Source organism: Bactrocera oleae, chromosome 2 (genome assembly GCF_042242935.1).
Source record: "Bactrocera oleae isolate idBacOlea1 chromosome 2, idBacOlea1, whole genome shotgun sequence".
NCBI lineage: Eukaryota > Metazoa > Arthropoda > Insecta > Diptera > Tephritidae > Bactrocera > Bactrocera oleae.
The window spans coordinates 59,642,540-59,657,243 of NC_091536.1; the positions used below are offsets into that span (position 1 = coordinate 59,642,540).

General features: G+C 33.3%; 2 protein-coding genes across 2 annotated transcripts in view; both read left to right on the top strand.

Annotated features, from left to right (window-relative positions):
- Positions 1 to 2,674: 2,674 nt before the first annotated feature.
- Positions 2,675 to 6,196, top strand: LOC106622572 (uncharacterized). The gene is made up of 4 exons (XM_014241792.3): positions 2,675 to 2,836; positions 2,925 to 2,969; positions 3,036 to 3,124; positions 5,783 to 6,196. Exons 1-4 carry the CDS (start codon positions 2,768 to 2,770, stop codon positions 6,051 to 6,053), a joined length of 474 nt encoding a protein of 157 aa, XP_014097267.2. The 5' UTR covers positions 2,675 to 2,767; the 3' UTR covers positions 6,054 to 6,196.
- Positions 6,197 to 11,559: 5,363 nt separating this feature from the next.
- Positions 11,560 to 14,704, top strand: part of Pde6 (phosphodiesterase 6) — a 91,153-nt gene continuing 88,008 nt past the window's right edge. Inside the window, exon 1 of the mRNA XM_036378394.2 lies at positions 11,560 to 12,678. The gene's annotated coding sequence lies outside the window, so the exon portion shown is untranslated. The remainder of the gene's footprint in view (positions 12,679 to 14,704) is intronic.

A 14,704-nucleotide genomic window follows, 5' to 3' on the forward strand; every position in this document is an offset into this window, starting at 1 on the left:
ATTATCCTGATCATTTATATATGGTATACATATTTAACTCGTTTGGTGAACAAAACTATGTTCTGTTGCAACATTTGCGATAGTATAAAAATTTGCTTTCAACTAATTTACCAATCAGATCTATCATTCCAATATATATTTTGAGTTGCGGTAACAGGATTAGTATTCCATATGTCATAGATAGATTATTTCCAAACAAACAACTACTCAACTACTGATATGGAGAATAATTCCACAATTGAGAAAATGTACATACAAAAAATTATGGTGCAAACAAAATCAAAAGGCTGATTAAAATAAAAAATTCAGATTCAAAAAAAACATTATTTTTTTGCAATTCGCAAATAGGTACTGTCATACGCAACAAGCGATAAATGCTTAAAAAGCAAATATTTTCGATTTGTACTCTTTCTTTCCCATATATATTTGCTTAAATAACTGGATTATATTAAATAAACCCATGCACAAAATAATTTTTTTTATGTTGCCCTGTATAAGTATTATTGTCATATTTAGAATTAAATCGACGTAGAATAATTTGGTAGGGACAATTAAACTCATATATTCCTATTGTGTTCTAATCTATTAGCGTGTTAAAATTCATAAACAATGTATAATATATTACAATTTTCAGACATAAAATGGAATACGACAAAGCTAAAGCGGGTTTGCAGTATGTGCTACCATATTTTGTTGTTTTCACTGTAGATATGCTTGTAGGTGTATTAAGGTCAGGGTAAAATTAGTCAAATTTTTTAGTAATAATATATATATCTCCCTTTCTAGACTCTAATTTCAATGTATTTCTCATAACCGTAAAAAATGAAATCGAAGACAATTGAATTCATTTCAAAAGTATATTAAAGGTATATTAAATTTGCTGGAATAAAAAGTGAATGCAGTTATTTTAAATCCCTTATAGCTCCGCCCTTGTGTAATAGAATTTAGTTGTTTTTTGTTTGCGAAAAAAGTTATAACTTAAACTTTTTGCAAATCATCATTAACGCTTGAGCGCGCTACAATTGGTTCAAGCCCACTACATTTATAATAAACTTAAAGCTTAACCAATTCTTTCCAAAGGTGGGTTAATACTTCTCGCGGTGTATGAGCTCTGCACACTCTCCTGGCCAAACATTTACATGTGAAATCCACACCAAAAATATTCAGAAGAACAGTATAAGTTAAATATTTGGCGGGAATGCAAATATGTATTATTTAAACAGCCTTTAGCTACGTTGGTTTTATTGGTATAAAATATTCAGAGCTTTAAACAAATTTTTTCAGTCTTACACGAAACTAGGAAAATGCCAGTTTTAAAATTGTCGCTAATTTGTGGATTAAGCCTTATTTCGCTTGCATGTCAAGTGGCTAATCTGGCGATATCACACGATGTTAATGGTGAAAAGATTGTGGAACAAAACATCATTCCCGAGAGTGGCAGTGCACACGAGCAGGAGCAGGAGGAGAATTATAGTGCAAAGCAATAAGCGAAATTCGGAAACACTACGCCGATGAACCCATTGTTACAAAATATTCAATTTAAGCCGAAAGTACAACGTCAAAATGCATTTGATTTCTTAGTGAGCTTAACAGTAATTTTGTGGACTAAAAATTGTTGAGTTTTGCTGATTACATCCTGATGCTGAAATAAAGAATGAGCGCATTAGACTATTAAAAACCATCCTAGACATCTGAAATCTACAATATATGTTTGTATGGCGGTTCTTGTTATTTTATTTTAAATATGCTCTTTTAAAATTTACTGATAAGTCTTAAGTAAGTATTGTTTATTTTAAAATGTAGCCAATAAGTAAAAAGTGAGCAGGAAAATGGCAATAAAAAAATAATGATAATAAATTTTACTCTTTTTGCTTGATGAAAATTACGGCACTCTACCATATTTTTTTAAGTATACGAGTATGAAAGCTTTAGAAACATCATTCAACGCGTACTCATAAAAAATGACTGTATTCAAACATCTAGTCTATCTTTCACAATCAGTAAAAAATTCGCCTTCAGCTCCTTAATGGGAACTGATCTAGTTAAACTTACGACTAGGGGTTTTTTTATACATTGGCGATTATCAGTCATACGAAGGAAAATAATGTTAGGAAATTTTACTCAAAGAATGATTTTGCCTTGACATTGTAAGAATATAAAATATACCTCTGTAAATTCTATTTTATCATTTTATGATATCCTAAACTTTATTTAAACATTTTGTTGGTTAATTTACGCTGCAAAACGAACTTACCGCGGAGAGCGTAAAGATCCATAATTGGTAACTATATCCCAAGGTTTTGAGATTTCGATTCAGTTAATAATATATACCTATATGTATGAATATCAGTTCTTTATCGCATAAGTCAGCGTCGCATTGCACTTTAGACATTTGTTAATTACATTCGAATGTAAATATTTACTATAAACAGTTAATTAAAAATGTAAATGTACATGTTCGCTTATATATTAGATAATTTAAAAGATCTCCATCAAAATCGAATATAATTTCAACAGGTTTTTTTCTTATTGCCTACAATGTGGACCGTAGCGTGTAATAAAATTAGAATACATATAAAACAATTAGCATTACAACAGCAACAAAGTGTTCGAAACAATCACGTCAACAATAACTCAACTGGTTCTTCACACATCAGCGTTGATTTAAAAACATTTAATGAATTTCGAGTGGGTGTAACATTAGTTGGAATTATTGGCCTGAAGCAGAAACAACTCTCAAATAAAAATTCCTCAATAGTTAGATAAAATGTGCAAAATGTTTGTGCATTTCGTGTGTGTAAAATTTCTGTTATTAAATTTATATGTCATTAATGTTGTGAGTACAAGTATAATCAACTTGATCTAAATTGATTTATAGTTAATGAATCATGTTAAAAAAAACGCAATAATTGTTTGTTTTGTAGCGTGGCCTGTGTTTGGCGACGGAGCCGCCAACTTGTCTAACGAATGTGAGTTTTGTTTTGTGGTTTTATTGAATAGAACCGAATGTACTAATTATTTGATATTCTTTCAAGTTAGAAGAGGAGGACGCCAAAGAAATTCTGGATTACGTGTTGAGCAAATATGAAGAAGTTGGCATGAAAATCATCGGCGAGCCATTGGCGTAAGTAGAAACTAAATTTGTGAAAAATGCATATGAGTCGATACAATAAAAGTACATCGCGAAACAACATCACATAATTCAAAATTAAGTTTTTTATTGACTAAAATTAAAATTTTGTTTTAGTATGAGTAGTATTTATTTTATATAGTTTTTCTTTCCTTGTAAACTTATGAAAAGTGATGTTAAGCGATTTTGCATTTTAGATGACAATTCCTCCTATTTCGATTTTTTTTTACATACGTGAGTATATTTTACGAGTTGTCGAATTATGTCCTAAAAGCAGCAAAGCGACAGCGACGGGAGGGGAACAGTTGTCAAATTACTTATATATTTACATGTAACTTATGTAGATAAATATATTGAGAAGACGAAAATTTTAGTTGAATATTGGACTGATAACAATTGTAATTGTAGTCCAACTAAATCTATTTCTTAAGTGAGCTTCTCCTTCTATATATAATATGTCTCGAATTTATCATTTTAATCGAAAGATTGTAAGCAAAAAGGAATGCTTATCTCCTTTGGCATATTGAAAAAGGGGTTGCTATACCGGTATCGAACTATTTAATTTTTTGAACTATGAACCAACTGCCGATTAATAAATATTAAAAAAAAAATTTCAGGCATTTAGTTTACAGAAACAAACCTCTAGCTAAGGAAAATAATCTAATAATATTAATATTATAATAAACTGCTCTTTACCTTCAACATTCAACATCAACATAACATGGCCATTCAAAAATCTTTCGAAATCTGCTCAGCGGCGTTAGCAAGTTCCAGCGCAAATTCGTAATCCAAGGTTTTGGTTTTTTATGTCATTAAACATTATAAAAGTTATCTCTTCTGCCACATATGCGCAACTCGCGAACTTGAGCCAATACTGCCCTTGTAGCACTTCACCTGTCCAAAGGTTTGACGATATATCCTCCTCTTCGTTACCGTGAAGTTCTACACGAGTTAAATGTCGATGTAGAAGCTGTGACCACCATCAATTGTATATCTCTATACTTAAATTTTAAACATATGATACACTACTGTGTCTCATCGGCGAGCGAACGTAAGAAAAGGGAAACGTTAATCATTGCCCATACTGGACCATTTGTTATACTCTTGCAACATGTTCCTACAGAGTATACTAGTTTTGTGCACCTAACGGTAGTTTGTAACGCTTAAAACTAATTGAGATAGAAATCGATTAATATGTATTCAAATGATCAGGATGATTAGACGAGTGACTGTCTGTCCGAGTAAAAATTGAGATATTGTGATGAAACCTGGTACACATATGCCTTTCCACCCAAGAAAGGGGGATATTGCAGATGGGTGAAATGGGATCACTACCACGCCCAGAAAACGCCATTAAACGAAAACTTATAAAGTGTCATAACTAAGCACTATATTAAGATACAAAACGGCAATTGAGTACAGGAGATCGCAGTAGCCAGAATTTATTTTCAAGATTAGGAACAGAAGCAGAAGAAGTAATAAGCAAGTAATTTAACGATATACTCAAGTTAGTTGAAAGCAGCTTTAGTGCCACCACAATTTTTTAAAAGTTGGCGTGATCCTGCGACCTAAATGGTTAAATGTACATATACTTCAAACTGCTAAAGCTATATCAACCCAACTCGCTAAGAAAAAGTCATTTTTTTACCCTTTCAACCTCACAACATGCTCACTTCCCATATGAATGTTGTGTTGAAAACCACCAAAAGTGCTATAACTCACTGAATAAATGCGCCACAAGCATTCAATTTCACAACCGTCATGGTTTATATGAGCAGCTGTAGAAATAAGACAATGTGCGTGGCACGCCAACCTTTAAGTGAAATCCTTTGTCGCAGGAACTGCTTGACCGATTTCAACTAAATTTGGTATATGGTTACTAAAATATTTTTAGTAGATACTGCGGATGAAATCGCATGACAACCACGACTACTTCCAATATAATCAATGAAGTTATCAGAAAAAAAATTTTGCACAAATAGCATCCTCAAGGTATTTCATCTTACGTCCAAAAGTTGTCGAAATCGAACCTGTGCCAAAAATTAAACATCGGGTCAACACTTTCTTTAGCCTCACGTTCCTTAATAATAGTATATCCTCCTGTCTTAAATGAATGAAATCACAGCGATACTTTCTCTAACTCAATATGCAGATTTGCCAGCACCTGAAGGTGTTCCCCATGCTTTGATCCCCGCAAGTTGCGAGAGTATACATTTTTCGGTTACACAAGGACTTAGCACTTTCTTACATGATATATATCATAATGATATTTTAGAAAATTATTTTGAGAAAAGTTGAAAGATAGAGTCATTTTACTTTCAAGCTACATACTTCTTGATGAACCACATAAAAATTCTATTATAATTGGGCCGTGTTTATCCAATCGATATTCTATTAGACTTTCTTTAGAAGAAGACATTTAGTTTAAGAGAACTTTTTAAGCACTTTTTCTGTAAGTTTTTATTTAATTTTAATTAATACACATCCATAGTGGAATCATAATTTTACCCCACTGAAACTTGGAAGAACCAACGATAATTCAAAAACGTCACGAGGTTACATTGTAGATGGTTCTTAGTCTTCATGGAATACATAATTTTTCCCGCACTTGAATTTTGGAAGTTATTTATGCAATACTAATAATCTTTGCAGGGTTCGGGGTAAGCGAATATCGTTCGGAGGTACTGAAGAATTTCACATTGTCTTCCACTACGTGGACAATACTCCCGGTGATGTGATACAAAATTGTGTTTTCATTGTTGTGCATAGTCCAAATGCGTGCGAGACTATAAGTACTGTGTGCAATACATTTTTACCTGTTACCCCTCGACCTCTCCTAAGGCTTGAAGATTTAACCGTTTGTGAGGATGGCGAGGAGCAAACCAAATCACACGAAGAAACCGAAGATGCAAAAACGACATAAAATACAACATACACGGATTAGCAAGAGAAAACTACATACTCACCACTCTATATTGTAATTATATTATAATATTATATAAATAAGTTTTCAATTACCACTTAAGCAGTAATATGAATATATTAAATGGGTATGTGATTAACATATTTTTTCACTCTATTTATTATAATATATTTTTTAGGATATATGTCAACATTAAAGTATTAATTCGATAAATTTAGATTTTCTTTTTGGACTAGCACTAGATATTAAAATAAATTTAGCGGCTTTTATTAAATTTTTCCCACTTTTTGTAGTGAAGCATTTGTATGTGGTGGACTCATATGTGTTAATATTATAAATAAGGTGTAACAAGTCATGAACTGATTAGTTGTATACAATGATTTAGATATAATACGCCAAATGTGGTGAATTTAGAAATGAAAGGAATATCATCCTGGCCATTGGAGCGCTACGAGAGTGAAAATGGTGAGCAAAATAATCTGAGTAGAATGCTCGGAGAATGGTGAGCAGCGGTAATGACGACAGAATGGGATCGAGCGACGTCCAATCTACAGTTAAACGGAAGGGCTTACAAAATGGGGAAGCCTCTCTCTGCAAAAAGTCCCGTGCAGAAGCGGCAGCTAAAATGCTAAAGATGGAGCCATCTTCCAAGCACCATCGTAATTAGGTGTGCCGGTGTACGGTATAGGTATTCATGTGGTGAGACTAAAATCCTGTCGGACGCCATTTGCCAAAGTCGCCTTAACAAATGTGTAATAGGCTGTAAGCTTAGCTGACCAATCGTTCCCGGTTTGGTCGGATTCGAAGTTAAGCGTCCCGGGCTTAGAAAATAGAAAATTCGGTACATTCGGCTTGAATGTATTGAATTCTGTAGTAGATTTTGCGAGCGAGGTTCACTGTCAGCTCATTACTTTCATTCAACATTCCATGCCACACAATTGATGAGAATCACAGTTTCAGATTTGGTATTAAAAAAAAAACAACAGTTATCGTCCGATTCAAATTTTTTATTTTAAATCAAACCACTGCAATGCCTCAAGTCTGATTTACGGAAAGCCCGATTCATTTGTTTGTCGACCGACGCTTCTAATGTTAAAATAATTGAACTTTCACAAGAAAAAGCTGAAACGTCGGATAGATTTTTCATTGATTAAAAGAGTCTTAGAAAAGTTTGATTTGGCTAATAAATTGATCGCTTACTGTGATGAAATGTTTTTGCAAAATTAAAGAAATTAAAAGGGAACATAGTTAGTGTAAGTTGTGCAGCGACTCGTAACGCATGTAATGCACTTGATGTTGAAATAGAGAGCATTGTTGTTCAGATCTACACATATTTCTACATCCACATCATTCACAGAGAAGCATTTAAGTCAATCTGCGAAATTTGTGAAGACGAATACAATCAACTGGCTGGCTACTGCGAAACTCGGTTCATTGACTTGAGAGAAGCTTTGGGGGATTCATTCGAATAATCCAACCTTTGAAAATGTATTTCGACGTCTTTCCTTCACCCCTCCAAAAAGCTAGATGTATCGGCCATTTTTACAGTAATCCACTATCGAAACTCTGGTTCATTTTTGTTCATGAACAGGTGAAAAAATATTTTTATTAACTGAAATTTTTTCAAAATCGAAAAATTATTTCTCATTAATTTTATGCCATGATTTTCGAAGAAATAATAAAGAAAATACAAACACTTGCAACATTTAATAAACAATTTGCAACATTTAATAAACAATTTGCAAATATCCAAGCAACTCAATTACTTTCCGTTGCAAGTAAAAGCGGAAATGGAAAGAAAACTATAACTTGAAGCAATTTGAAGTAGAGGCGAAACAATTTCGAAGTAAATATTTCATTTTACACCTAAGTTTTTGTTTTCTCATTTTTAAGTGTATTCAATATGTCAGGTGATTGCAACGAATATCTTGAGGCATGGACTCAACTGTTTGCTCATGTAAAACTATTTGATGTGGGGCTATTCACTGATAAACTCGACTGGAAATAAATTGAAAAAACATTTATTTTCTTCACAGAAAGTAATATTTCGAAAGCATTAGACACTACTTTACATAAGCAGTTTGAACAATTCACTTATATTTCTTCCTATTTAGGTTACAAACGAATTGATGAATGGAGCAAAGAGCAGACATCCGTTGACAAAGGTTGGGTTCAATGTTTTACTTTTCTGTTGAAGCAAAACATACCATTCGTTGAGCTTTCAGAGAATGTTAAACATACTCTGACACTAGCAGGAACATCGGCACCAGTGGAACGCATATTTTCTACCATTCACAGAATGTGGACATACGAAAAAACTCGTCTACAAATCACCACCCTGAAATCGATTTTATTTCTGAATAATAATTTAAAATTTTCTTGTTTGGAATTAGGAGAAATACGTCAGACCGAAGACGTATTCAACAATGCCGGAAACACCATCCACTTCATCAACTGATATAAGTACAAACCATCGAACCAGGCAGTGATTGAATTTATTAATAATTTTTAATATTACTTTACTTTCTCTTAAATCATTTCCATTCTTTCTCTTAAATCCATTGCGTTGCTCCCTCACCTATTATATGTGGCGATTTTCAGTGAATATATAATATGGAAAAAATGTATGACTTTGTCGGTTAACGGGCATGTTGTGGATCCATAATTTGGAGTTTATGACACCACAAAGGACCGGTGCTCTTATCTGCCCAAGTGAGATCCCTCTCGACTTCTTTTACAAGAATCATTATTTGATCTAACCTAACCTAATACACCGAGTTAGTAATTATTTGGTTCGCAGGACACTACGTAGTGATAGCTACGTGCATCTGTTTGAAAAGTATTATCAAACCGTACACATATATTGAACTATTAAGTTAATTTCTATTTTATTTTCTACTAAAAATTTTTTGTTCCGATTTCTCCCTAAATTTTCTTAGCCTCTAGACTAAAATTTGTATTAATATAGGAAAAGCTTGCGAAATAGCTTCAATGTAGGGTTCAAGCGTTACTGGTTTAATGAGTAGCAGTAAATTTTAATTATATACCCTTAAAAATTGAAAGAACTTTTATCAAGCACACCAACCATTAGCTTTTGTTGCATACTCTGTTGAGCTTTTAAGTCAGAAAATAAAACCGTTTCTTGACTTGGATTCATTACGAACATCAGTGAAATGAATGGATGGACTAACAAAAGCCCGCCCCTACACTTCCACTTACGCTCACTCATACATTGGCTAATATTGAGCAGCAAACGTGTTTTGGGCGCACATACTGATGACCTTCCCCCATATTTAACTCGTAATAATGGAGCTCAAAAACAAATCGCCGAACAAGCAAACAAACAATCAATGAAACTCACATTCATATCTATCCACGAATGTACATATATAAATACATATGTTTACCATGAGCGACTGCTGTTGCTAACATTTGTTGTTGGAATTATTACTGGAATTTTTACAGTTGTAGTTGTTATCAAAAGTTATCCAAGTGTTTTTTTTCGTGTTTTTCATTGGAAGCAATTGGGGTGTAAGACAGCCCGTACTCAGAGAGGCAGAGAGAATCTTTACATAATAACTTCTTCGAGTATTCTTTTGAAAACAATGTGTAAAATAAAATGGGAATGTTCGTATGATTTCTAAACTTAAAAAAAAAACTTAATGGAATTTGATACATATGAGCCGTATTAAGAAAAACTAAATATTAGTTAATATCTTACTCGCAACGATCTGGAATTTTAATTTGCTTGTTACCAAATATTTTTAAAATTTCATAGTAATTGCACTAAATTTACACTTCAAATATTACTCAATTTAATTTGAAACTTGCAAATAGCCATTTGAAAATGTTAAATGTTTGAGAATACATATAGATACGTCACCACATCTGCATCTACCAACACGATACAAGAAGGTATATATTTCAAAAAAACTACAATCTACTTAATAATTCCAGAAAATAGAATTCTTATTAACTGATGGAATCCATGTTTGAGTTTGTCTAAATTGTTTGTAAACTTTTCTTAAATTTACTTCATCTTATTAATTAAGGTCGGTCCAGGAAACGCTTCAACATGTATATCTTTAAACCCTTTTTTATCGAAACTGCATTTTTGAAATAAAGAAGGCACCCGGAGAAATTATCAAGTATACTATGTACGGTTGAGAATTTTTCATTAAAAAATTTCTCGATGTTAAGCCAATATAAGGAATAAAACATTAATACAGTGTGTTTTGGATACAAACAGGTTAGTTAAACCAAATTAAAACAAATTAGAGATAAAAACGAAAAATGTTTTAATTTTCCACATAAATTTGAGGTTATGTGGAAAAAGTGTTAATTTGAAATGTTTGATCTTTTCATTACCTACAACTTTGCCCTATAAGGTTTTTCTGTAAGAGTCGTATTTTCGCCGTAAATCGAGGTGAACCGTTTTGAACCCTAAAAAATTCAGCCACACCGTTCCCATTCTCATTCTTCCCAAACTCAGATCGCCCGTAAATAATTTTAAGTTAAATTTTTGTTATTTTATCTTTCTTTTTCAATGAACTTCATCCTACTATGTTTTTTTTTGCTTTCAAAAATTATTTACGCTGTTCTATTAAAATTGTTTAAAAGACAGAAATTTTATTCCTTGTTCTTTACTCCCAAAATAAATTGTCAGTCAGCTATTTTGAGAGCTATAGAATTGCTTAACCCCTAGAGTTACTTATAGGTAGACATCAATTTTTAATTTTAGAAAACTTCAAATGAAGCTTAGTTTTGCGGTATTCTAAATCTAGTTTTACGACACATAATTTGAACTAAAATGCGCCACAGTCGCAAAAACAGCTGATTTCGCGAAGAACATTTATCAATGTTTGAAATATAATTTAGAGTATGGGCACTCTTTATCTCTCTGAGTACGATTTTGAGCAGTAAGCAAAAGGGGTGCTAATTGAGTTTGATGATAGTAGTATAAAGAAAACCAGGTTGCCAGAGCTGTCGGAAAGAGCATTAATACAGTTTTTTGAAACACTTAAGAGTATAATCAGTTGTATAAAATAAAAAGTACAGTGTTATCCAAAAAAAAAAAATACTTATATACTTTTTTATCTTTTTCTACATTGTAATTTCTTTGATTTTGATATTCACGCTAAAATAAGCGCGAGCCTGTTAAACTCTCGTAGTTATTAATAACGCTCTTGTATTTTACAGTTGTCAAAGCCAATAATCCCGTAAATTCTCCAAACAACACAATGGTTAAGCTAATAACGCGAACCCCTGGTATGCATGGCTCCACGAGCTCGCAGCGTTGTAAGAGAGCTAATACCAACTACCAGTGTTTGAGGGCCTTAAAGCGTACATATAAATATGTATTGGGGCGCATGCATAATTTTAGCTCCCGGTAGAGCTCATAAGCGCATATTGAGCACGAAATTTGTAAATAAAACTTTGCTGAAAAAGAAGCTAAGGCTGAAACAACACAAACACAAGCAGAACAGCGTGGCCGTGAGCGAGCAAGTTCAGTGTAAAAGTTGCCGTCGCCTGAAAACGTTGTGCACCGGAAATTGAGCAGCGGATGTGGTTTGGCCGCCGGTGAACGTTTTAGAGAGAAAATCTTTGCATAATCAAAAAATAGAAGTTAATTGAAACCCAATAGCAAAAATCATTGCTTAAACTTAATAACAGTGATGAATGAGTGCTAATGATTAGTGCATTACTATCTAATTTGTCAATCAAATAATCTGTAAATAATTTCTGTTTAAAACTTTTTGATGTAGAATCGGTGCTGCGGCAATGAATATTTTTTTCTTGCTGCACACAACATATGAAAAGTGAGTTAAAAGCCAATGAGAACGCTTTGTGTATAAACGACAGACTTACGCACTGTGTAACTGGATGACCGATTACCGGACTTAATAGTGGCTTGTTGGTTGACTGATAGACCGAAAGACAAGCGACAGACAGACTGTCGCTCGGGTGAGTGAGTGTCCGTCGCACTGGCTGGCTGACTGCGAGAGTTAATAAGCAAAACCAAAACAGCAAAGCAACAAACAACTAATAAATAAATATATTGGGCGCTTGTGCTTTTAATTCATTGAAAATTCAGCTGGGTGGCGATAGCAGCAGCGCCAGCAGCAGGGCAACAACAAAAGGCGAAAACACATTGCACGCGTTATCAGCGGCAAGCGAAACAAAATTAAAAATCTAAAGCAAAACGAAAATAAGTAATAATACAATTAAGAATAACAAGCGCAGCGCTTGTCAGCAGCACCTACTACATATATCATACATGTGTGTGTTGGTATGTGTGCCCATAAGCCAATGTTGACAGCAATAAAGCAAAATAAATAAATAAATGAAGAAGTGTTAGCGCTAATGTGTCGAAACAGGAACAAGTGCTTAAAACAAAACAAATAAAATCGGTGTGAAAATAAACAGTGGATTCTTTTGCTGAAGAGCATAAACAGAAAAGTAAGCAAAACAAAAACCAATCGTCCATCAATAAATTCAGTTTAAGTTTCCTTAGATTTTAGTTGCCTTTGTACTTTTAGAAGTGTAAAAAAACTAAAAATTTTGGTGATTTCAGCCCTATGGATGATCTGTAATACATAAGAAAATTGTCATTTAAGTGATTTAAGTAAGTACTACAGTTAAAATCTCATCAACTTTAGCCGATATATTTATGAAACTGAGTACACATGTTCCTTAACCCCCAAGGAGGGTTGGTATTGAGCAGACGGGCGGAAACAAATGGGTAAACCTTTTAACATCCCTCCTCACTCTATGAAAATGAACGAAATTGAATTATAACGCCTTCTACTCCCCATATAATGGTTTTGTTAAAAACTACTAAAAGTGTGATAAATCTATAAAGAAATGCGCCAGAAACATTAAAATTTTACAGCCGAAATGGCGCGAGAGGAGTTCGTAGGAGCCGGTGTCAAATTTGGATGATGGGCGTGGCTCCGCCTGTATTTAGCTGACAACTCATGACTCCGGACTAAAGATAAAACTTTGTATGAGGTGTGCCCTTGAGGTGTGCTACATTATGACTAAAATTGTCCATATCGGACCAAAACTATTCAAGCGCCTAGATACATGTGCACCCCAGTTCCTATTGCGAAGTTTTTACGGAAAATATCGATCAATCTGTGAGATATATGTATGATTGTAATTCGGAGATATTCCTTTTCTGATGATATTATATGCCTGTGTGTCAAAAATGTGTTGAATCGGATCAATAGTTCCCTTAACTCACATGACTGACTTTATACTGCATATATCGGCAAATATGTTAATTATCTTAAATTAACCCTTTGAGTGCCGGAGGCCGATATATCGGCTCTTGTTGCACTGTCGAGAAGTGTCAGAGCCGATGTATCGGCCCGCGCCTTGTAGCGCTTTACTATTTGCATTGCGGGAGAACTCTATCTCAAAATAAATTTGTAAGCGTTATAAATGATCTAATTTCATCACAAGATAATTAAAAAAAATATGTTTTTGTTTGAACTATTTGTTGTCGACATTTTTTCTATCGCTTGGAGGTACCGAAATCTAACATAAACACCTTTCCTTCAAGTTATGTTTTGTTTTTGTTATGTAATATTGTTTATCTTGTTACAAAATATATATTGGAAATTCAAAGTATATACTTTATAATAATTGACCCATATACAATTATGATGAAAAGATGACCGTTTGTATTGTTTCTACAATGTATTGTTTTGTTTTTCTATAATTTTCAAATGAATTCGAAAAAACTAGTGTCATTGCTAAGTTCTGTATTTTATCCACAATACGCAGCTTTTTGAATCATGTAAATATTGTTTCTCGTTTGGTTTTTACAAGCATTTTTCCGAACCCTTGTAAAACTGTGAAATTCGGCCGGGTTTTTTTCGCATAGGCACCTCTTTTGCGCCCGGCACTAAAAGGGTTAATAGCGCGTGTTTTTCTAAAAACGGTACATATTTTTGATTAAAATGAATAAAATCGGGTGAAAATTAGCTCAGGACTCCTTATGACCAATATCAGGATTTTTAATTATCTAGTTGACGTTACTCCTTATATCAATACATATATACAATATATATATATATATATACAAACTTAGGTGACAATAAAGTAAGTGTGGCAGATATTTTACATAATTGAGATGCTACACAGGACACCGGATAAATGAATTTTTTTATCGATAAGAAATGATAAAGCATAATTGCATATTAACTTTGCTTGTATATGGTATATTGTAGCACCAGTTTATGTTGCTTGCCGTACCTTGGAAAAATAAATAAATATATTTTTGATAACGTATGTTAAGCATGTGTTTTTGAACATGTTTTGTTTCCCATTTTGTAATAAATAAATTCGTTTCCTATAATTATATGATTGTTTCCGTTGCAGAGTCACAGAAGCTAGTTTGTCTCGAGCACATGCTATCTTATTCTGACTCATTGGTTTTCATATATTACTAATATCGGTCTTCTACTATAGGGAGTGACTTCTTAATTTTAACTTTGTCTACCTATCTTAATTTAGATAAAGTTGGCAGTATTATACAAAATTGAAACGAGAGAAAAAAGAACTAAAAATTAAAAGAAAATTAATTTGCGGGCTCTGAGGTTGGGAAGAGAAAAGAGAGGGGCTTGGTTGGTTTTTAACCGTTA